Below are 24,789 nucleotides of genomic sequence, written 5' to 3' on the forward strand. Positions count from 1 at the left end.
TGGATAATTTTCTGGATGCTGAGCTGAAAACATGTTCTGGTAATTTTCGACAATCCTTAGTAATAGACATAAATGTTAGAGTGCATGTTTTAAAAAGAAAAGTTCTTCTTAAAACATGCATTTGTGAAACAATTGCTTTATTAAGTCAGTTTCTAGAGTGTACAGACCGAGGTTTGTTGATTAAAGTTCTTTCAAAATGGATTGGAAATGCCTGGCCCTTCCTTCACCCCCTCCTCCGGTTTACATTGTAGATTTCTCTTCTCTTGCCGCTCTCGGCCTCTTAAAGCAATTCTAAAGAGTCTGCTCTGTTGTTGAACACTGTAATCCCTTTGCTAATAAGCTTGTGCAGAAAAGCAGTGGAGAGCCATGCACGGGCAGTGGGAGTCATGTCACACATACCGTACTCACTGTTTTTGTAAGGTGATGATGCCCATCACCATGAAACTTGTCACGGCCACAAATGACTCGTGGTCATTGATGGCGTTAAGCAGGGTTTGTACCCTGACTGTTGCAGATCACCCTGGGAGGTTGAGAAAGCCGTGGGATGCAGCCACGGTAAACTGTTCCCAGATATGCCCATATATTCACCAAGGCTCAAGGCCAGCTTTCTGGTTCCAAGCACATTCCGTTTTGTAAGGAAAAACAATTTCTGAAGATCCGAACAAAACATTGAATAGAATTTTGCAGTTCTCCATCAACAGCAGATAAATGGTATAAAAAGGTCAAGAATGACATCACAAACATTTTCATGCTTATCTAGGCATAGAGCACCTCTGTGAAGTGTAAGAGAATCTGATCCACGCTGTGATGTGAGACAGTTTAGGAGTAGGGCTTAGGCGTGACATAGATTTCAGACATTAAGCCATGAATGAAGGCAAATCTATGTGTCCCAGGATAATGATACACAGCCGGTTCTGGGTCGGTCACCAGGACCAGAGATTTACTCTTCCAAGCTTCTTTAGGGAACGCCTCTCTACTGGAATGTGTGCTTTGGGCCATTCCATGAGTCATATGTAAGCCAACAGAAAGGCAGCACATAAACACAACTCATGGAATAGCCCAAAGCACATATTCCAGTAGTATTCCTTGAAGATGTGCTCCAACCTGAGTCCAAAAGCTCGGAGAAGGACCTCTGTGGTCCCAGTGACTGACCCAGATTCCACCTTGCATTGATCAATCCCATCAACAGAGCTACAAACAACTTCACGCAAATGTACTTTTTATTCACAATGGTTTAATAGCATACTTCATTAGCATCACAAACATTGGATTAACTTAAAAGACAGTGGAAGGGGGTTTGATTGCATTACATATCAGTCAGGTCTTCCACAGACCCCCCTCAGGAACCTGAGCAGATATGTTGTTAAGCACTGAAAGGCAAATTTGTGAATTTTAACATTTTTGAGAATGCAGTAGTTAATTTTCATGACAGCTGGAAGGCCTATTATACCTGTGAAATGTCTAGCAATTAAAAGTGTACCTGTGGTAAGCCAAGAGCACTTCAAAAAGAAAATTTTCATTTGTTTTAAAAAAATGAAAATTTTAGCATCACAACTTTTCAAAGTTGCCCCCAGAAATTGTGGAAGCAGGTAGAAGTGGTATTCAAAGTTCAGCATTAAATTTTCTAAGGCTACTGTCAACCTGTCAGGGAACTATAATTCATAGCGAGAGAGAAATAAAAATTAATTTTTGTTCTGTTATACAAAGGATACAACTTGTACTTAGTACTGGGATTTAAAACCACACACATTTCATCCACTCTGTGCTCAATTTCGCCCGCCCTCTTCCCATCCTAGTTACCTTAACTAGGATACCGCCAAAGTTGCCACGTGCCCATGCCAATCTGTAGGGTTTTCAGCGGAGAACAGTGTGTATACATTATACAGAACATACAATTCAGAAGTGTCTTAATGACTTTGTAAGAGCTGTATCTCGTGAACATGTTTTGTAAATATATTTAAAATTAGGAGCTGGAAAGGACCAATGGTGCGTGCTCTGGATAAAATTCTGCCTCTCCCACTCCAGCTAAGGGTCATTCCGTCAGAATTTATTTCAAAATACTGGCTTTTAAATTTAACGGCTTTCATGAGACGAGTCGCAACAGGCTCTTCACGTCCCAGACCAAGGGAACCCAACAAGGGCACTTCTGTTTGAGGACTCCAAGGTCCATTTTCTCCAGCCCAACACCAGCGACATACAGCTTTTAAAGTGACATTCAAAATCTGGAAAAGACAGATGGTCAAAAACACAGGAGAAGCGACAGGCTGCAGTCACTCATACCAGGGTGTGCGATGATCAGCAGGAAATCAAAGTAATTGGATCACACTGCAGGGTTGTTGTTTTTTACTTTTTTCACATCTAGGAAACAAAAACCCAGAATTGTGTTAAAACAAAAACAGTGCTAATCAGGGTCAACCAGTAATATTTCAAAAGCGCAAGGGCACTGCAGTTGTTCAGGAAAAGATGTTATTGAGCACGCTTAACCCTGCCTTCACCATTCTTTGTAGGAGTGCTTTGTGCAATCTGAATGCTTAGCCAGGAAGATGAAGTGTCTGGGTAGCCTATCTGGTGAGAATCAGTAGCCTTTTGTGGGGAAGCAGACAACCTAACGTTGCAAACTGATGCTTGGGCTTCCCCTGAATGAACTGTTGGGGAGAAACCACATTAGGGTGTACGTTGGTGTAAAAACACCTATTTTTAGAACCCCTCACTGGAAAAAAAATGCAAAAATTAATTAAATGACACGCCCTCACTCACATGACCATCCACTGGAATCAGCTGCTGGTTTCCAGTTAACAGAAATGTGCTTCCCAGAACTTCTGTACCACATGATTGGAACTACAGCTATAGTCAGAGGCATACCAAACACGATCTGGTCAAAGGCGCTCGATTCATACATTCTCCCGAGACACAAAAAGAAGCACGGTTGCGTTGGCAGCTTGTGAGAGAGCTAGACTCTTGCATTTCAACAAGATGTTAAAACTAAGCTGGGGTGTTGCTTTCAACATCTCTGCGTCTTTCCATCAGACACAGAAAGGAAAAGAACTGGATTGTGAATAGCTAAAATTAAGCAGAAAGCTTAGTTCTAACTTAGAATAGTGAATGGATATCTAACCAATCCTGATGTTCTCAAAAAGCGAACTGAGTTCAAACGGGTTCTTGCGGGTTAGGGTTAGGGTAAGCATTCAAAATTAGATGTTAGACTAAGAAGTTCATCAAGAAGCCAAAAAGTAAGAACGCAACTGGGTGGACTTCCGTTTTACGGAGAGGCTTTTACCTGTAAAGGAGTCTGATACAGCCATTTTTCTCTATCTCCATTCAGGTTCATACAGGCAAACAGGTCGCAAACGGCAGGAAGGCTGCTGTCCTGTAAGAAACAAGAATTGGTTTCCGTGAGATTAAAAAGTTTACCGGTCTGAGTCTTATATTTCCCAATAAAACAGTGGGCAGCAGGACATCAAAGTTAGCTTGTTAACTGCCTCTTCAGTGAAGGGTTTTCTGACCTGGCAGCTTTGAGACGTGTGGACTTCCAACTCCCAGAATTCCTCAGCTAGCATGGCTGGCTGGGGAACTCTGGGAGTTGAAGTCCACACATCTTAAAGGAGCCATGTTTGGAGAATCCCATCAGGTCACAGACCGCTTTCAGCGGGTTAAGAGGACTGGGTGAGAATCCTACTTACGTGTGCTTTCTTTCGTAGCAGCCATTTATCTTCCACGAGAGGCTGGCTGGAGACTTCTGCGTTTTTTGAGGACAAGATCCAGCTGTTTATGTTGAAAGGGAGGTGGAAGGGCATGAGCAGCTCCAGGAGGGAACCCTTATGGCTCAGTCCGGCCTCCTCTCGGATCGCCTTCTCTTCGCCAGGTGAAGCTTTGACTTCTTGCTTGGCTAGCCAAGAGGACAATGAGGTCTGCTGTAATTCTTTCAGAGGTTCTGCCACCTCCCGGACAGCGTCCTGTTTTACGGCAGAGCTGGCCGAATCCCACTCCGCTTGTCGAGAAGGATGGAGCCAGAGGTTCAGCACAGGCTGATGTCCCTCTGGTTCAGAGACCTCTGCTAAGGGCATCCCGTTTTTATCCTTGCCTTCTTTCCTAAGAAGCCATTTGCACAGGGCTTCCTTTTCACAGTTCTCGTCACACGCACACTCGGAAAAGCTGGAACATGGCTCGTTGGCTTTGCATAGGTCCTCGACTCTGAAATCCGGCTGCTGCAGAAGCCAGCTGTCGGCGTTTGGCGGCTTCCTCGCATCCAAGTGCTCGTTAAGGCATTTCAGATTGCCGAGATTTTCTATCTCTACCCCGGTGGCTTGACCGCCGCAACAATGATTGCAAGAATCGGTTTTAGGGAGCCAATCGTTCGGGTTATATTCCTCGCGGAAGGGCTTAAAAACCCATTTCCACTTCTCGTCGGAGGCATTCTCATTTTGGGGTTCAGAAGGCACGAGGAGCCATTCAGAAAGATCAGTGTCGTCTTGCTCAAAGAGCTCCAATTCATCAATCTTCTCAATGGACAAAGTGGAAGCGATGGTAGAAGTCGAGCTCTTCCGTCGGCGGGGGTCCGTTCTCTCTGGAAGGTCTCGCTGTTGGTTCTGCAAAAGCCAGTTCTCCAAGTTTTTCAGGTTTCCCCATGCTTTCTCCAAGTAACACACTTCCGAAGGCTTGAAATCCTAAGGAGAAGACGACACCGCAAGGATTTAGATCCATCAAGGTAGCATGCAGTATTGTAGGGTAACTTTACCCACAGCCTAAAAGTTTGATCCTGACCGGCTCAGCCTTTCACCCTTTCGAGGTTGGTAAAATGAGGACCCAGACTGTCTGCATAGTAGCAATATGCAAATAATGCTTCTACATTGTAAACCACTTAAGAGAGGGCTGTAATAAGTCTAAGCACTATTGCTTATTTCTTGGGGAAAGAACAGCAAGATTAAGATTATAAATCCCATTTCGCTCTCAATGTTCCAAGAACAACCTTTTTGGATCCACCAATTCCACTTCTTTTGGGAGATAGACTGATTTGCTGCCCATCTTACCATGAAACCTTACAATCCTAACAACAGGAAGAAATGCCCAATATTCAGAGCCATTATGTCAACATTTCTTGGAAAATAAACCATTTGGCTATGTATTTGGGTCCACCTTTTCCAACGTTTCTAGAAAGCCCTCCTTCTCTATAAATGGAGACAGTAGATTGCAATACCTGATTGGCCTCCTCAGCCTGTGTTTTCAAGAGCCAGTCTTCCTGCTTGTAGCTAGGAATGTAAGGGATACAGCACGCACCATCGGATTTGGTTCCAAGAAGCCAGTCAGAGAGAGGGCAACCCAGCGTTCCACGGAAAGGTTTCGGCTAATAATCAAGAACAAGCTGAAGGTCAGTTTAATCCCAGACAAAATCCACCATGGGAATATACACTGTCTCTCCCCAAGGATACATAAAAATCTCCTGGAGTCCTGATGAGGAAGAGAATGTTCAGGTGTTTGTGCCACTGAAAATTTCTGGATTGTAGAATAATTCTTTCTTTAGACTTAAATTCTGAACAACCAGCAGCCTATTTGCACACCCACTATGCATTTTAAAGACTTAAAATTATTTTCCCAGAGATAAATTGCATATTCTCTCGTGGAGATTAATTAATCTCTCTTCCTGGAACACTATGCAATTTTTTAATTTATTGATTTATATCCCACCTTTTTTCCCCACAAATAACTCAAGGCAGCAAACACACCTTCCTCCTCCTATTTTCACCCATAACAACAACACTGGGAGGTAGGTTGGGCCGAGAGAGAGAGAGAGAGAGAGAGAGAGAGAGAGAGTGAGTGAGTGATTAGCCCAAGTCAACCAGCTGATTTTCATAGCTAAGTCAGGACTTGAACTATGACCGCTCCAGAGGCGTGGTGGCCCAGTGGCTGGAATGTAGTATTGCAGGCTAATTCTGTCAACTGCCAGCAGTCAATCCAGTAGTGAAATCCACGTACCTTCCCTACTGGTTCGGGAATGGGAGTGCGTGCGCGCTATGCTCGCATGCCAAAAACAGGACATAATGACGCGGGTGGGTGGAGCCTCCTGTTGCTGGCGCTACCAGTTCGCGCAAGCCAGATAGATCCGGCTGGTTTTCACCGCTGGTTCAATCCTGACCAGCTCAAGATTGACTCAGCCTTCCATCCTTCCAAGGTCGGTAAAATGAGGACCCAGATTGTTGACTCTGTAAACCACTTAGAGGGGCTTATAAAGTATTATGAGGCGGTCTATACGTCTAAGTGCTATTGCTAAGTGCTACTTTCTAGCCTGGGGCCTTATCCACTAGACCAGACCAAACTGGCATTCCTAACGAACAGCAAGAGAAGACAAAGTTTAAAAACTCTGCTGCCGCCCTCTAATTTCAGTTCCTCTAAACAAATCTATAACTCACCTTTTCAAAACTAGCCATCACAGGACAGTTCTGCACAGAAATCCAAGGGGCATAATCTTCTTTATTGGAAGTTTGCTATTAAAGAAAGAAACCAGAGATGATAAGCCATTTTTTCAAACAAACAGAAAGTTAACTGCCCACACGTGTTTAAAAATAATAGATGGAGTCACTTATCCCGGTTCTTTTGGAATTTGAAAAAGGATTATAGTAGCTATTTCAAGATAGGTGTTCTGAAACAGATGGAATAAACTCCATCTCATCTAAGCCTTGGTGTTTCTTTAGGAACCTGGGTTTTAACTACAGGTAGTCCTCGACTTACAACCCATAATTGAGCCCAAAGTTTCTCTTGCTAAAGGAGATAGTTGTTAAGTGAGTTTTGTCCCATTTTATGACTCTTCCTGCCAGAGTTAAGTGAATCACTAGAATCGTTAAGTTATTAACACGGTTGTTAAGTGAATCTAGTTTCCCCATTGACTTTGTGAGGTCGTGGGGTATGGGGGTGCTGTAACGGTCGTAAGTAGGAAAAATGGACCGAAGTCATTTTTTTTTAGTGCCTTTGGAACTTCAGTCACTAAATGAATTGTTCTAAGTCAAGGACTACCTGTATAGGTTTCCAAGCTGCATACATAAGAGCAGGCCTCTTCCACCCATGGTCCATGTACCACTGGTGGTACTTCGTGCACCACCTGGCAGGTGGTACACATACCATGGGTTGCAAAGCTGTGTCTCAGACCAGTGTTAACGGGGAGGATGAGCCTGTGGGAGTCATCTGGAGCTGTGGGGTTGCCACCTCTCCAGCCACAAGTGCAAAGTTTAATGGTAGAGAAACAGACACGAGTTTCCCATTAAAAGTGTGGTAAGTGGGTGTACTTTATCACCTTTTTTGGGGGGGGTCATCAAGTTTTTGACACCTTGCTAGGCCACTGGTGGTATTTGAATATTGTCATGTCCTAAAAGTGGTACAATCTGTGAAAAGGTTGAAAATCCCTGCATGAGGACACAGCTCCTTTTGCTCACCATTGTTCTAATGGAGCCGAACGAGGTGATTGCCTGGCGAAGAAACACCACATCAGCCTCAAAGTTCAAGATGGAAGTTTCTTCCGGCTGGAGATTCAAACTGCCAAGACTTAGGGGAGAAGGCAAAATTTAAGAATTCAGAAAGAAACCAAGATGGTAAAGCCATTTTCCAAACAGTCAAGCAGTTTTTATGCACAAAATACGTAAGTATTTTGCAAGGGACATCAAATCTTCAAACCCCCCATTTCCACCCACAGAGGTGGCAAGATCTCCAAAATTAACACTCCAGTTCATTTTGCGTGATAGAACCAGAAAGGTTAATGTCACAGCCCAAAATGACATGGAAAACAACCAAGATGAATAAATAGCTGAACGGTCATTCAAAATTTCTTGGAGGGCTCACCTCTCAAAACACGCTGAAATCTGATTTGTGAGATCACCACTTTGAGGCTGTTCCAGCTGGCGGATGAGGCCATTGAACTGTCCCAACAACTGAAAATTAAACAAAAATATGTGACCTCACTAGGAACAGGATGAGCCAGCCATCACCTCAGGCTGAGATACGAAGCTGCGGCCTTGTGCCGCAAATAAACAGCACACGGTCAAGGCAAAGTTCCCGTAATTCTGGAGGCAGGAGGAGAATCTGGAGGCCCAACGGCTCTTACCCAACAGAGCTGCTGTGCTTGTTGCTGCAAAGCCTCTTCCTTCAGCTGTTGAATGAGGTCAACCTGTTCCAGCAGCCAAACTTCACGGCTTCGTAGGCATTCCAGGTGGCGACTGATGCAGCTGTGAACCTGAGCTTTCACCTTTAAAGAGAGAAGAAGAATATAATTCTTGTCCCAAATATGCTTTTCCAAAAAGCAACTAGACCTTCTTGGAATTGGACTGAAGAAGCTTCGTGGATGAAAATGTTTTCAAAGAAAAAGAAAAAAAACAAGGAAGTCCAGTTACTTCTTGTAAAAAAAGCACCTTTGGGACGAGAACTGGATGATTGAGAATCCCCCATAAAACATCTCTATAATTCTATTATTCTGATTCAAGTCTCTCATCCCTCCTGTTCCTATCCCCACATTTTGCAATTCAGACAGGGCTGAGTTGCCATCCAATGGAAAGATGAGATCCCGAGGGATCAAGATCCAAAATGGCTCTCTCACTGGAAAGATAATTCAATGGCTTGGAAAGGGATGGGGGCTGTTCTACACTGATGGGGACTTAAGCAAGACTTTTAAAGAATTCAGATTTTTTTTCCCCCAGAGTTAATCATTGTTTACCATGAACATTTGTTCTTGAAGGTGCTGAGATTAAGAAATTGAGCTCTGGGGATGTATCACATTTGTTCCTTATGCAGGAATTTACCCGCTAAGAGCAGGTATACTTTAAAAATGGCACTGCACCTAAAATGAAAGATACACCATCTTGATGACCAGTTAGATGGCAACAGTTAATGATCTTAAATTATTTAGAGAAAATCTAATGGTCAAACCTGGTTAGCATTTTGGTGGGACCACATTAGTAAACTCCAGAGTTATGGGCTGGAATCCTAATCTGCAGCCCCCAAGAAAACTACCTGGATGCATCCAGAAGTTGAGATCAACTCAATTCTTTATCTTCAAAAACCTGCTTGACGATTGAGTACATCCACACATAGTGAAAATCAGACACACCCCAGCACTCATGAATGCTCGTTTTTTCCCCAGCTAGCTTTAAATAGCTGCATAAAACCTGAAGATTAAAAGAAAATCTTCCCCAAGTTACTGAAGTTCTGCAGCCAGAGCCTTTTAAGCAAGGATTTAACCGCTTATTAGAAACACAAAGCGGTGCCTCTTTTGAAGCCCATTCCAAATACCTCTTTCCAGTTGTCTTTGACTTGCTGTTCAGCTTTGACAATTTCAGCAAACGCAACTTCCAGGTCTTTTTTGGCCTGCAGACACTTGTCCAAGGATTCCATGTTGCCAAGGCTTCCATTTCTCTCTTGGAAGGGGATCATCCTAGATAATTCTGGAACAGGGAGAAAAAGAACCCACTTCAGAATCTGTGGTATGTCCTAAAAATTGTCCTAGTCCAATGCTGGAAATGAGACAATCGCGATGTCTCTCAGCCATGGTGGCCAGTGGTTAGAGTGCAATACAGCAGGCTGACTCTGCCGACTTCCAGGGGTTCGATCCTGACCAGCTCAAGTTTGACTCAGCCTTCCACGATTGGTAAACGGAGGATCCAGATTGTTGGGGGCCATATGCTGACTCTGTAAACCACTTAGAGGGCTGTAAAGCACTGTGAAGTAGTATATACTGCATTTTTCGGCATGTAAGATGCAATCCCCCCCTCCCCCAAAAGAGGGTAAAAATTTGGGTGCATCTTATACACCAAATGTAGCCCCACCAACCTGCCGGCTCCCACCCTTCAGCCTCCGCCCATACTCTCAGAGCTTTTGGAGGCTGCAAATGCAGCCTCTCAAGCAACCTCCAAAAGGTCCATCTGAGAGGCCTTTGCACAGAGAAGCAAGCGATGCTTTTGGATGCTGCAAACACAGCCTCTCAAACGGAGAGCCTCTCAAGCAGACAGAATTTTTTTTCTTATTTACTTCCCTCCAAAATAAGGTGCGTCTTATACTCCAGATCAGGGGTCTCCAACCTTGGTCCCTTTAAGACTTGTGGACTTCAACTCCCAGAGTTCCTCAGCCAGCTTTGGCTGAGGGACTCTGGGAGTTGAAGTCCACAAGTCTTAAAGGGACCAAGGTTGGAGACCCCTGCTCCAGATTGTCTTATACTCCGAAAAATACGGTAAATCTAAGTGCTATTGCTATTTCAGTTTTCAGAGCTGATTTGCCAATTTGGGACCATCAAAATCCATACACATCTTCATTGGTGATTTTCTTCCAATTTCTGTTTTTTTAAATCAACTGGCAAATACTTCTAGTGTTGCTAATTCTGGCTATCCAAGACTGAAATTTATTTGTTAACTTTATTTCTTTGTTAAACTTATTTGCCCTGCCTATCTCGCCGTGGGGCTGACAATAAAAATTGAAGCATCAATATAACAGTAGCAAAGTACTGGAACAATAGAATAAACAATTAAAAAGAAAGCAAGGAGAATATCACAATGTGAGAATAAACACTGAATGTTATGATCCCAGATTTCCAAAGCAGCTCTTCAGGGTTGGGATGAAAAAAGTCCCTTTGCTTAGTAGTCCTGCCAGTGACATCTCCTCAACAGCCAGTTGTGGACTCACACTTCTAGCCTGCAAAAGCACTGCATGGTGTCAGGCAGTGTTGTAACAACTTTGAGGCATCTCCCCCAATTCTTAGGCCAATATGGTCTCCAACACCCGGCTCATGTTTTAAGCTCATCTAGTAGCGTGCTTCAGTTACCTGCAAACTTTGCACTAAACCCCACACACACACACACACACACACACACACAGATCTTAACTTACATTGCAAGCATTTTTTGACTTGTTTATTCAAGTTCTGACTCTGCTTTCCTACAGGTGTTGAATTAATGTTTCCTACAGTAGCTTTTGGATTGAAGCCCACCATTCTGAAACATCTAATTCACAGAACTGTGCAATTTTAGGTAGCTGAGAGGAGAAAGTTTGAAAGTTTCCCTAATTTAAGGCATCCCGCACACAAAATAAGCATTCAGAACAGAATCCTATCCATTTTCTGATTAAACGAACGTTTTCAGTAGTTAAACTGCTGCTTCTGGAATATAGTTCATATAAAGCATAGTAAATTAGAACAACCCACCCCCCACCCCCAAAAAACAACGAACTAGGGCAAGGGTCTGCAAACTTGGCTCTTTTAAGACTTGTGGACTTCAACTCCCAAAGTTCCTCAGCCAGAATTCCACAAGTCTTAAAAGAGCCAAGTTTGCAGACCCCTGAACTAAGGAATAGATCTAGATATGCCGACACTGGTCTAAAACTAAATCATATTCTGCAACCCAAACAAAACTAAACTTGAAGGCTAAGTAAAATGACCCAGACTTTAATTTATTTAACTGAAGGTTAACCTGTAATTGAAGTGCCGAGCCCAAATCAATAAAATCCAGGAATGTAGAATAAAACCTCTACAATTTGAGTGTAAAACAGCAAAGCACACAGCAACAAAATAAAACAAACAAAAATAATAGAAGGATATCAAAATAAACACTTATTCCCAGAAAGCTGGATAAAAAACAGTATAATCAGTTTTAAGAAGTGCCAGGCAGGTCTTTCTGGAGAGAGCAAGATTAATATCCTCTGGTTTTTACTGGACTGTATAACTTTGCAATTGAATTAAATTAATGGAATGCAAACCCCACTCCCTTCAAGCACTGATGTTACCTAGTTTGGTAATGTAATGTCTGCAAAAAAGAGAGCACCAAGGACCCTTCAAAATAATGTATGTTTCTAATTGCTCCTTCAATGGTATTTATTCAGTGCAGAATTTAGGCTCTGGTTTGACTCCGATGCTCTCCATGGTCAATTCATGATTATACAAGATCTTCCGCTGACTTTTTTCCAATAACTGAAAATACTTTCTTACATGTTTTGTAAGTCAAATTCTGCTGTGCGCAGAAGCCTTGCAAAATCCCCATTCTATGAACCCATCTGTTCCTCTTAAAAAATCTTCAAAATTAAAAATCTTCAAAGTTAAAAATCTTCAAAATTAAAGGTTTTGGTTAACCGATCTCAGTCGGGACAAAGCAGACAGCTAGAAAGAAGCAACTTCTACCAACCACCTCAATTTCTGTTAGCTAGCTTCAAAAGTTGGGAATTATTCCTGCTTCTTTATTCAGTGCTGCGAGGGCTGCCAGGTCTCTTTTTTTCCCCTTCCCTTTCCCCCCCCTTTCCTGCATACCTCGATTTCTGTTCTTAGGAGAAAGTTCCAGCTGACGGGAGAGCAGCCAGCTGCCGCCTTCTGCAGCACACAAGATAACTATCAGCAGCCTAGCCTGCTTTAAAACCTGCTTGCCAGTGCACATTTCAGGCCCGGCCCTGGCTTGGCCTCGCCTCCCAAAGCCCACGTGGCCACGCCACCACAGCTGGAGCACAGCCTTGCACGTCCGCCTTGCACGGCTGTGGAGAGGAGGAGGAGGAGGAGGAGGAGGAGGAGGAGGAGGAGGGAAGAAGACTGAAAACTGCTCAGCAACTCCCTAGGAAGGAAGAACAACAGAGAGGCCCTTCAGGAAAGAAAGAGATGCAAATCTGAATTGTTGCAAACAGGCTAGAAATGTCTTATTTTGTAAAAGAAGCTTCTATTTGCATCTTGGTGCGGTGTTAAGACCACCTTAGCAGTATGGCTGTATTCTTATTATTGTCTTCTTCTTGTTGTTGTTGTTGTGATGATGATTTAATCTTCAATTCGATTCATAGTCTGGGACTGGTAAAAACTTTCAAGTCCTAACCAAGGACCTAAAAGAGCTGTTAAGGTAACATCTGAGTATATCGACAGTTCCGAGTAAGGTGGTGGTTTTTGGTTTTTTTTTCCAAAGTCAGGATATTCAGGTCTGATAAGTTCAAATTTTCCCTGTACCTAGGCAGCCCTTTGGGTATCGCTCCAAGGGCTCCGATGTACTATGGGGACAACCCTTGGTTTCTTCCTCCACAGTTGCTCAACTTCAATTTGCAAATTATGATATTTTGTTATTTTTTCTAGCTGTTTCTCTCCAATTTGTGCATCCCCTGGTACTGCAATAATCAATGAACCAGACTTTTTTCCTTTCCGCAATAATGATGACAGGTGTGTTGTGGATGTCTGTCTGTTTAGATTCGGAACAACTCCAGCAGGAAAGGTCGTACGCTGGGACAAAACTTGCTTAACAAATGTCTCACTTAACAACAGAAATTTTGGGCTCAATTGTGGTCATAAGTCAAGGACTACCTGTGTTATGATTGCCATTATTCTCTTGCTTTGCATGTACACAAAGAGCTTCTGCACCGAAGACAAATTCCTTGTCTGCGCAATCACACTTGGCCAAAGAAAACATTCAAATCAATTCAATTCACCTTCCCGCAAGCAGGTTCGTAACAATCTCAGGCAGGGTTAAAATGAGGATTGCTTTTCCAATCAGGCCAAGCGCCAGGGACCCACTCACACATCCCCTGCGCCTGGGAGAGAGAGAAAACCCACCACCAATCCTTCCAGACGACCAAAGTGAACCGTATGCCTTGCACCTTCTTCACCGAGCCTCTCCTCTCAGCAAAGACAGCAGGAAGGAGGAAGGCCTTGTGGAACAGTCTCCAAACAGGTCATACCAGCTGTAGCAGCAGTTCCACTGTCCAAAGGAGTTGAATTTCAACTTGCAAAATTCAGAATCCAATGTGGTTGTTTCAAGTGTTCTAAGGAAATGGGCAGGTGATCTACCTGAATTTTGTGTCAACTCAAAAATAATTCTCATTATATTTCTGCTGTGTCTCATCTTCAGGACCCGGAATATACGTGGTTCTTCTTTTTTTCTCTTTTTTAATTCTGGAAACCTAGCACAATAAACGGGGAGGTCTGGTCCACGTACACCCCGATGAATTGTATTTCGGAGCGGAGACCTCAATGAATGAATGAATCAATCAATCAATCCATCCATCCATCAGAACCGAGCTGGAAGGGTCCTTGGAGGTCTTCTAAGGCAACTCCCTGCTCAAGCAGGAGACACAGGTCTAGTCTCTTCTTAAAAAACCCCAGTGTTGGAGCGCCCCACAACTTCTGGAGGCAACTTCTGTTCCACTGGTGAATTGTCCTCACTGTTAGGAAGTTTCTCCTGAATTCCAGGTTGCTTCTCTTCTTGATTAGTTTCCATCCATTGTTTCTTGTCCTGCCTTCTGGTGCTTTGGAGAATAGGTTGGACCCCAGCCCCCTTCTTTGTGGCAGGCCAAGAGTCCATTGAGCTGCTGCACAGGACAATTTTTTTGTATTTAATACAACAGAAGAAAAACATCCCCCTCTGCCTGAAGATCAAAAACTGTTGAACAAGGTGATTTTGAGCACATACAAGTGAAGGTAGAGTAACTTTCACCTGTTCCTCAGAACTGCCCTTCAGTTAGTCAGATTCACAAGGGGTCATTTGTTAAAAGAAGAATTGAACCAAGAAAAGTCTTGTGTCCTACAAAGTGCAGGATTGGACAAAATATTCTACTCCCTTAAATATTTTGGGGCTATAAATTACAAGCCAGTTACAGTCCAATCTCTTTTCTGGGCCTTTGGCGAGGGACTCTGACTCTGCTTCCTTATTCTTGTCATCTTTCATTTTTTATTGGTTTTATTGTTAATTTAACTGTGAGCCAGAGTTAATTTAACTGTGTATTATTGTTCTGTTTCATAACAATATGCAGTCACAGGTGCCAGATAAGGGTGGATTTGATTTAAATCACTAGTAAAAAGGCCTGATTTAAATCATCTTGATTTAAATCGTCATTTTTAAAGAGCAACTGTCATCTCTGTCCTGCAGCGGCTCCTCCTCTCACCCGCCGTTGACTCACCGACCATCCCATTCACTTTAATGGGACAGCTGGGGATGCGGCAGCGACCCAACAAGGTGAGGGAGGTGGCGGGCAATAGCTGAGTGGATGCCCGCTAACATGCCCTGCCACCGTGATGGATCTGAAATGACAGGCGCTCTTTAGTATTGTATTTATAAGCTACTTGGAACGTTTCACATTCATTTCTACTGCTTGCTCTTCCTCCTCCTCACCCTTTGAGCCTGGTGGAACAGATGCATTTCTCTTCAATCATACACTTTGTAGTGTACATAGATTTGCAAAACAATGGTATAAAGGAATATTCCTGAACTTTGTTTTATGATTTATCTCATGGTTTGTTGTGAAATTGTGTGAAGGTATCAATGCAGTGCAGGTTATCTCAGCTTGCAGAGCTTAGATTCATTGAACGGGTTTATCAAAAATGTAAATATTGCAGAATATACATCCTCATGCTACATAACTAATCTCCATTATTAATGTATCTTAAATAGAAAACTTATCTTTTGATAGATTTTTTACTCCAAAAGCACTTTATTAAAATAAACTTGATAAATTCCTTGTGTGTCCAATCATAACTTGGCCAATAAAAAAATTCTATTCTATTCTAAATATAAAAAAAAATCTGATTTAGATAAAAAAAATCGATTTAAAAAAAATCAAGTAAATATGGAACAAGCGTTAATCCCTTTGAGCCTCTACCCACCCTGGTTCTGTTCTTGTTATTGAGTAACCTACAATTAGATTCACAGCCTAAGACTGGCAAAAACTTAATAATTAAAGTCCTAAGGACCTATGAATTCTTAAGATAACGTCTAAGGATATAGGAAGTTCCAAGCAAGACACTTTTTTTTTTTTTTGTAAAATTGGTGTAATCAGGTCCAATAAATTCAAACTTTCCAATTATTAAGGGAGTCCTTTCGTTATTGCTCCAGGGATCCAGCTGGTGTAAAACCAGATTTCTTTTTTTTTTCTTTTCTTCAGAGGACTCAAGATTGATCTGCAAATCCCAGTATTTGTATTTTTTTAAAAAATGTTAAATTAGAATAAATTAGTTAATAATTAATTTAAACATTGCAAATGGTTTTTTTTAAAAAAACTTACAAAATTCTTGGATTTTCAGATCAAGCTTGGAACATTTATGGTATTATTATTAATATCTCTTTTATTCATTAAACATGAAACTCGGTCAACTAAACATTTAAAAATGTGTCACAAATATTTTTATATTATTATTATTATTATTATTATTATTATTATTATTATTATTATTATTATTATTATTATTATTATTATTATTATTATTTGCTGAGGCCGTCTCCCAAACTTCACAAGCTTAACAGGATTGTTGTGAAGCTACTGGCCTGGCAATTTTCCTTACTTCCCCCAGATGTTTGTAGATGTTAACGGCTGTTTCTTTGGCCTGCAGAGGCCAGGCCAGGCCCCATCTCAAAACCACAAGCCGCTGCAATTCACATTGCACAATATCCTTTGCTTAATCCAAAAACAGAAAGGCTCAAAGGGATTAATGCTTGTTCCATATTCACTTGGTAAACAGTTATGTGCCCTGTGAAATGCTGTGGTCTGCTGAAATGGCCTGTCTTAAATCCAGCCATTTAATTCCTTTTCTTAAGGAAACCCCATTCATTAATTAACTGGTGTATCTATTCACAGGCAAGCAATCCAAGGGAGGAGCGGGTGCAAACTGACTGCTTCTATTTTTCAACAAGAAAATGTTTGCAGCTGCTTTCTGGAAAATGGTATGTATTCACTTTAGAAATTTCTCATTTCTTCAACTTCCTCCTGCTTGTTTCCACTAAATTTCACCTCGGTCACAGATTTATACCTATGCAAATAAGAGGCCTGCTACCTTTTCAACACTACTAGACATATAAGATAGTCCTCAAGTTACAAGTTCATTTAGTAACCGTTTGAAGTTACGACACTGAAAAAAATGACTCACGACCATTTTTCAGACTTATGACCATTCCAGCATCCCCATGGCCATGTGATCAAAATTCAGACACTTGGCAACCGACTCATATTTATGACGGTCACAGTGTCCCAGGGTCATGTGATCCCCTTTTGCTACCTTCTGACAAGCAAAGTCAATGGGGAAGCCATTTTCACTTAACAACTGTATCACTTACTGAACAACTGCCATGATTCACTTAACAAATGTGGCAAGAAAGGTCAAAAAATGGGCCAAAATTCATTGAACATCTCACTTAGCAACAGAAATTTTGCGCTCAATTCTGGTCGTAAATTGAAGATTATAGTGTGTGTGTGTGTGTGTGTGTGTGTGTGTGTGTGTGTGTGTGTGTATCACCCTTGGCATTTACTCTTGGCATATAGGTAAACATAAAACACTTTTTGTAATCTGTATAAGTGTAAAATTGATTGTTCCCAAGAGTCATTTAATATATAATTGATGCCTGCCAATTATATTTGGAATTTGACCACACTGAATGCGGATGATGAGAGATCAGATTAGTCAGCTCACTAATAAAAAGTGCAAATCAAAGACACTATAAGAAACGCTTGTAGTTGTCATGCAGGTAGCAAAATGGCTTTATTTGAAAAAAAAACACCCCTCAATTATTTTAACACCAGCAAATTTCCAGCTTCTTCTTAAATCTCATATCTGAAGCATGAAAAGTCAGAGATAAGTGAACAAAAATATTTTTTAAAAAGGCCTCTCCGCACACTTCATTTCCCCCCCACCCCCCACAAGAACTGTGTGTTTGTGGCTCATAATAGCCTACAGAAGAGGAACTTCAGCTTTTGCAAGACTGCATTTTTGCTGCTGAAAATCCACCATTTTAAAATAAAGTTTCAAAAAAAGGACCACCTTATTCCGGCAGCACTTTTCTGGTTCATCAGTGTGTTAAGTCTGAGAACCTGACATACTGATGCAGTTACACACACACCCCTCCTTTTTCATCAAAGCACAAAACTGCTTTAAAAGAAAGAACTGGCAATCATACAAAAGTGTACCATTTACATGTTTGCAATTTAGCAAACCTACATTTCCAGCACATTATTGTAAATTCAAACACTTATTTCTGTGCAACTTTTCATATTCAGCTCTGTGATCCTGCCAGGCAGATTACTGAAAGATACAAAACTGGTTAATCGGAGACGACTTCCGGTATCCGGTGGCAACGGACGTCTGGAAGGCTTCTCTTGCCTCCAGTGTCCGAATCCAGCCGCCGCCGAGGCCCTTAGGGGCCAGGTGTTCCGAAAAGGACACCTGCCGTACGGACGGCTCGCCAGGGGTCTCCCAGCCGATATACAGGACTGGGGGGACCGATGCTGGCGCGTCCTAGGCTCGGCGGGGTGCGGAGGCCACAGGCCGCGGCCATTACTTTGGTCGTCGCCTGGGCCGCTGTGCCCGGTGACACCGGGGCTTTGGATTTATAATTGCAGCAGCCTGGTGGTGAACAGGGAACGGAGAAGAATTGAGGAATGAAGAAGGGAAGGGAATATCGGCAAACGTGAGTGGAGTACTCCGGTGCGGGGGTTTTCTCCCCTGCGACTGGAAGAATCTGACTCACTTTGGAGAGAGGAGAACTTAAAATAACAAGATTACCGGTTTTGTGGAGCTCTGGAGAGAAGAGGTGATGGAGAAATTTAGGAGGGAGGGTTTGAGGCCCCCCCTCCCTCTGGGGAACAATGGTGGCGTCCAGCTTCCGCCTTCACTATGAGAATTTTGATGACATCACTTCCCTTCGGCTTCCTGGTTGATTAACTATACTCTGGACTCGTTGCTCCTGTGAGTGCCCCCTGGTGGATCCGGAGGAAATTATAAGGATACTGTGCCTGCCTGAGGATTTTGAAATTTTTAAATGGCAAAGGTCAGAGACCAACTGCTGGAGAAATGGAGAGAATTCTGGAAAAGTTATCTAATATGGACAAGAAACTGATGAAATAAGAGCAGAAATTGTGACTATCCACAAGGATTTAAAGGATACTCAACAAGTCTCAGCAGAAAATAAGCAGAAAGTGGAAGGTCTGAGGGTGAGATGCAGTGCAGAAAAGAGGGGAGACGACAAGCAATGCTGTGCTCGGACTACAGATGGATAAAATGTCTTATTTCCTTAGGTTTCAAAATTTGGAAGAAGTGGACCAAGAAGACTTGAGAGACGTTGTGACTAAACTGTTGGGAGAATTTCTTGGGAGAGGTGTTGATTTTATGAATTGGGACGTGGATCGAGTTTATAGAGTTAATTCACAATATGCACGCACGCATGCAGTTCCTAGAGAGGTTCATGTCAAATTTGTGAAAAGAGAGACGAGAGATGAAATTCTTAGAAAACATAGGAGTGGGGCACTGACTTATAGGGGCAGGAGATAGCCATTCTGAGGCAGATTCCCAGACAGGTACGTGAAATGAGAAAGAAATATTACTTTTATCAAGCAAATTGTACCAGAAGGAGTGGGCTTCAGATGGCTGATGCCAGAGGGATTGATGATTTTCCGGGAGGGCATTACGAAAAAATTAGTACAATTATGGAGGCTGCGGCCTCGTGGAGGAACACAAAGCCCTCCTGGATTTAGATGACCCAGGAGTTGAAGAAGGGAGGTTATAGACCATGGGGCGGAGGCGGCTGCCGCTGTTGCGCCCTGGAGTTGGGTCAGGCTGAACCCAGAGTTCTGAGATCCAAAACTAGGAAGTGATAAAGATATTTGGTATTGTGTTGGTTTTTCTTATTCTCTTTCGTATGATATTCTGATTATTCTTGACCCTTCCTCATTGTGTATGTAAGATTGAAACTTAGCTACTTCGTTTCACCTGCTTGCCATATGGCTGTTGTATGTGTTTAAAATTCTGAGTAAAATTCTTATTATGTATAAGAAAAATGAAAATTTACCATACCTGATATGTATTTGCATAAATCTTTATTGACCAATAAAAACTTTTTATATAAAAAAAAAAAAAAAAAAAAAAAAACTGGTTAATCAATTAGCACTGTGGCTAATTAGGAATGGGCCTTGAACCAGGAAGCATAGTAAGCACAATTTAATATTTTACAAGCTAGCCTATGGTATAGGGACTCATGCAATCACTTGCCTGAAAGGATAAAGGGGGGGGATGGGGCGGGGGAGATTGGTTTTTCAAGCCTTCTTGGTCTGTCTAGGCCTAGGTCTGTCATTTCTCACCTCAACAAGGAAACAGATTTTCAGGAATCCAGGATTCTAGCTTGCCTAGTGTTCTTTTGAGGTTTAATGTGACTGCTTGTATTCCCTAAGGAGAAATGTGCAAATTGAGTGCTCCACAGTACTCAAACAGTAGAAGGAGAATTTCCATACTAATGAAAAGTGGAAAGGTCGATCTTAATTACTGGGAAAGCAATTAAGGAGAGAACATTCGCAGGAAACCAAGCCAAGATGGAAAATGGGAGTCATAACAACATCATGCTATCTTGCCCGAAGCATAATCCTCTTTGTGGCTCTTCAACTTTAAAAAAAAGAAAGAAGAAACAGCAAATCTCACACCACCTTCAAAACAAATAAAGTCCAGAAAGCACCTTGACCACATAAACACACAATTATGTTCTTACAGGACCATCAAGTGGCTGACTTTATGACTCTTAAGTCTCTATTCAGAGGCCAAAGTCAAAACAGACTCATTCTATTTTTGAGCTTTTTTAATCCTGCACACAAGGGAGAAAAATATCAAGTGAATAAATAAAAGCTGTAACTAAAGCCTCTAGAATTACCCATAAAACTGAAGGTTATTCTCCAAAACAAGTCTCTGTAAACATTTCACACCAATTATGAGTTGAATTATACTGTTTGCCCTTGCAGCCCAAGAGAAGGCTGAAGTTTTGCACAGTCATGTCTATTATTTATTATCAAAATAAATTCAAACAGAGAAACAAATATGTCGACTTCTCTTCTAGTTCTAAGAGGCTCATACCCTGAAAATAACATAATAGCAGAATTACGTCTTCTAGTTCAACTCCCTAATCAAGCAGGAGACTCTAGGCCTAGACCATATAAACCCCGGTTCGTGAAAAACATGAGAATAAAATCTGTTCACAAAAATGATTATTTCCTTTCTTGAAATCGATATGAATCAATGCAAAGCTTCCAAGCTCTTTAGGGGTAAGAGAACTTCACAGCATTTGGCAAAAGAGGCAAGGGACTGATTGAAAAAGCCCAGGTCCAAAAGGAGTGGGAGCAAAGCCACATTTCCACATGCAGAAAACCCAGGTTAGTTTCAGGACTTGCAAGCCACAAAAAGAAGGCCGAGTTGCTGCATTCTGCTTTGCAACTACAAGGCCCAGGCAGAACTGGCCTTACAATGGGGATTCTCTCCCCACCCACCCAAAAAACCCCAATTTTAGCATCTTCTTTTCCCTTCTTTCTTGGCATGGATGCAACCCCAACCAGGGATGACCCTAGAAAGAGCAAAGCACATTGAAAAGCAATAAAGGTGGGACAAAAAAAATTAAATACATGCATAAAGAAAACCACCTTTTCTGACCCAGAATTGCCTGTATACATGTATACATCCAAACTAGACTGTGTCGTTTCTCTGTGTCATAGAATATATGCAGGTATATGTATAATTTTGTATTTATTTATTCTGTCATGGTTATATAATGTATATTGGAGCTGATGACTCTTTGAGAGCTATATGCAAATTTCATTTTAACTTATGCCAATTAATGTACATTTAAAGTGACAATAAAATTATTCTATTTTCTATTCTATTCTAGATTGTATTTTTTATATTTTCTATTCTATATTCTATTCCTATTCTCTATTCCTATTCCTAATTTTCTATTCTCCTCCTAATTCTCTATTCCTATTCCTAATTCGATCTTCCCATTCCTAATTCTATTTTCTATATTCCTAATTCTCTACTCCTATTCCTAATTCTATCTTCCTAATTCTCTATTCCTATTCCTAATTCTATTTTATATTCTTAATTCTCTATTCCTATTCCTAATTTTCTATTCTCTTCCTAATTCTCTACTCCTATTCCTAATTCTATCTTCCTAATTCTATCTTCCTAATTCTATCTTCTATCTTCCTAATTCTATCTTCCTAATTCTATCTTCTATATTCCTAATTCTATTTTCCCATTCCTAATTCTATCTTCTATATTCCTAATTCTCTATTCCTATTCCTAATTCTATCCTCCCATTCCTAATTCTATCTTCTATATTCCTAATTCTCTATTCCTATTCCTAATTCTATCTTTTATATTCTTAATTCTCTATTCCTATTCCTAATTCTATCTTCCCATTCCTAATTCTATCTTCCTAATTCTATCTTCTATCTTCCTAATTCTCTATTCCCATTCCTAATTTCTATCTTCCTAATTCTATCTTCTATCTTCCTAATTCTATCTTCTATCTTCCTAATTCTATCTTTCCATTCCTAATTCTATCTTCTATCTGCCCAATTCTCTATTCCTATTCCTAATTCTATCTTCCTAATTCTATCTTCTATCTTCCTAATTCTATCTTCTATCTTCCTAATTCTCTATTCCTATTCCTAACTCTATCTTTTATATTCTTAATTCTCTATTCCTATTCCTAATTCTATCTTCCCATTCCTAATTCTATCTTCCTAATTCTATCTTCTATCTTCCTAATTCTCTATTCCCATTCCTAATTTCTATCTTCCTAATTCTATCTTCTATCTTCCTAATTCTATCTTCTATCTTCCTAATTCTATCTTTCCATTCCTAATTCTATCTTCTATCTGCCCAATTCTCTATTCCTATTCCTAATTCTATCTTCCTAATTCTATCTTCTATCTTCCTAATTCTATCTTCTATCTTCCTAATTCTCTATTCCTATTCCTAACTCTATCTTCCCATTCCTAATTCTATCTTCTATATTCCTAATTCTTTATTCCTAATTCTATTTTCCTAATTCTATCTTCCTATTCCTAATTCTATCTTCTATCTTCCTAATTCTTTCTTCTATCTTCCTAATTCTTTCTTCTATCTTCCTAATTCTCTACTCCTATTTCTATCTTCCTAATTCTATCTTCTATATTAATTCTAGAATAGAATAGAATTTTTATTGGCCAAGTGTGATTGGACACACAAGGAATTTGTCTTGGTGCATATGCTCTCAGTGTACATAAAAGAAAAGATACGTTCATCAAGGTACAACATTCTTATAGACATTATAGACATTCTTATAGACATTCTTATATCTATAGATAGATAATTCTATCTTCCTAATTCTCTATTCCTATTTCTAATTCTATCTTCCCATTCCTAATTCTATCGTCTATCTTCCTAATTCTCTATTCCTATTCCTAATTCTATCTTCCTAATTCTATCTTCTATCTTCCTAATTCTCTATTCCTAATTCTATCTTCTATCTTCCTAATTCTCTATTCCTAATTCTATCTTCCTAATTCTATCTTCTATCTTCCTAATTCTATCTTCCTAATTCTATCTTCTATATTCCTAATTCTCTAGTCCCATTCCTAATTCTATCTTCCTAATTCTCTATTCCTATTCCTAATTCTATCTTCCTAATTCTATCTTCTATCTTCCTAATTCTCTATTCCTATTCCTAATTCTATCTTCCTAATTCTATCTTCTATCTTCCTAATTCTCTATTCCTATTCCTAATTCTATCTTCCTAATTCTATCTTCTATCTTCCTAATTCTCTATTCCTAATTCTATCTTCCTAATTCTATCTTCTATCTTCCTAATTCTCTATTCCTAATTCTATCTTCCTAATTCTATCTTCTATATTCCTAATTCTCTATTCCTAATTCTATCTTCCTAATTCTATCTTCTATCTTCCTAATTCTCTATTCCTATTCCTAATTCTATCTTCTATCTTCCTAATTCTCTATTCCTAATTCTATCTTCCTAATTCTATCTTCTATCTTCCTAATTCTCTATTCCTATTCCTAATTCTATCTTCTATCTTCCTAATTCTCTATTCCAGAGACTCTCCAACCTTGGCAACTTTTAAGACGTGTGTGGACTTCAACTCCCAGAGTCCCTCAGCCAGCTTCGCTCTGGTTCTCTTCTATACTCCCCATATTCTATTCTGCCCCCTGGGAAGGAAGGAATTGCAATTTGCACCTCGGGAGGGAGGGAGGGATGGCGGGGGGGGCACCCGAGTCCTGCCCCAACTCGCCTTTTCAGGCCCCGTTTTCCCTGCGGGGGTCCCACTGAACGTCGCCCCCAAGGAGGGCCGCCCCCCCTCCCGCCCCCCTTGGGGCCTTTCCAGAGAAGGGGGGAGGGGGGAGAGCGGAGCTGCGGGCCCTTCCCACGTGCGTCCCGGGCTTAGCGAGGCCGGGCTCCACTCACCCGTCGGGCGGCGATCAGAACTGCGACCCTCGGAGGCTCCAGGAAAAGGAAAGAGGCCTCCCCGCTCCCGCCGCCAAGCCTCGCGAGAGTTCCCGGCGGAGGCCGCGCGGTGCTTTCGCGAGGTTTCCGGGGAGACATGCGCAGTGGCGTCCGGTGAAGCCGAGCCGGGAGTTGCGGGGGGGGCGGTGTCTCTCCTGCTTAGCAGAAACGGGAGTTGCGAGCTTGTCGGCGGGGGGGCTTTTAGGGCGCCCCCCCCATGCTTGGGGAGCGGCCACTGCCGCAAGGAGAGAGACGGGTTGGGGCGGCTTTTGGCTGATCTTAGAAAGCTAAAGGGGTTGGAGGCGGATAGGGCGTGGATGGGAGACCACCAGAACAGGGGTCTCCAACCTTGGTCCCTTTAAGACTTGTGGACTTCAACTCCCAGAGTTGAACTTCAACTCCCAAGCAAAGCAGGCTGAGGGGCTCTGGGAGTTGAAGTCCACAAGTCTTAAAGGGACCAAGGTTGGAGACCCCTGCACCAGAAAATGTTATGTCTCCCCCCCACACACATTTACCCAGCATTTAGCATTATCAAAAACAGCTTTAACTTTGGTCCTCCTGTTTTATTATC

At 41.6% G+C, this 24,789-nt stretch overlaps 1 protein-coding gene across 2 annotated transcripts; it reads right to left on the reverse strand.

The window, feature by feature from the left end:
• Positions 1 to 1,214: 1,214 nt before the first annotated feature.
• On the reverse strand, positions 1,215 to 24,282 carry NCOA4 (nuclear receptor coactivator 4). 2 transcript variants are annotated; one of them, XM_058188728.1, is made up of 10 exons: positions 24,180 to 24,282; positions 9,268 to 9,419; positions 8,087 to 8,227; positions 7,825 to 7,913; positions 7,422 to 7,530; positions 6,405 to 6,479; positions 5,195 to 5,341; positions 3,681 to 4,664; positions 3,278 to 3,367; positions 1,215 to 2,358 (listed from the first exon to the last, which is right to left on the reverse strand). In XM_058188728.1, exons 2-10 carry the CDS (start codon positions 9,406 to 9,408, stop codon positions 2,353 to 2,355), a joined length of 1,782 nt encoding a protein of 593 aa, XP_058044711.1. In that variant the 5' UTR covers positions 9,409 to 9,419; positions 24,180 to 24,282; the 3' UTR covers positions 1,215 to 2,352. The 2 variants fall into 2 exon arrangements, with proteins under 2 accessions (XP_058044711.1, XP_058044710.1); XM_058188727.1 differs by lacking the exon at positions 24,180 to 24,282 and adding an exon at positions 12,263 to 12,399.
• Positions 24,283 to 24,789: the final 507 nt, after the last annotated feature.

The sequence above is a fragment of the Ahaetulla prasina genome, chromosome 6 (genome assembly GCF_028640845.1).
Source record: "Ahaetulla prasina isolate Xishuangbanna chromosome 6, ASM2864084v1, whole genome shotgun sequence".
In the NCBI taxonomy this organism is placed as follows: Eukaryota; Metazoa; Chordata; class Lepidosauria; order Squamata; family Colubridae; genus Ahaetulla; species Ahaetulla prasina.

Excerpts from the sequence above, each read along its gene's own strand:
- NCOA4 (XM_058188727.1), bottom strand. The coding sequence starts at position 12,386 with ATGTGCACTGGCAAGCAGGTTTTAAAGCAGGCTAGGCTGCTGATAGTT. Across the intron at positions 7,531-7,824 it reads ATTTCAGCGTGTTTTGAGAG|TCTTGGCAGTTTGAATCTCC; the intron begins GTGAGCCCTCCA and ends TTCTCCCCTAAG. Across the intron at positions 3,368-3,680 it reads TGCTACGAAAGAAAGCACAC|GACAGCAGCCTTCCTGCCGT; the intron begins GTAAGTAGGATT and ends TGTTTCTTACAG.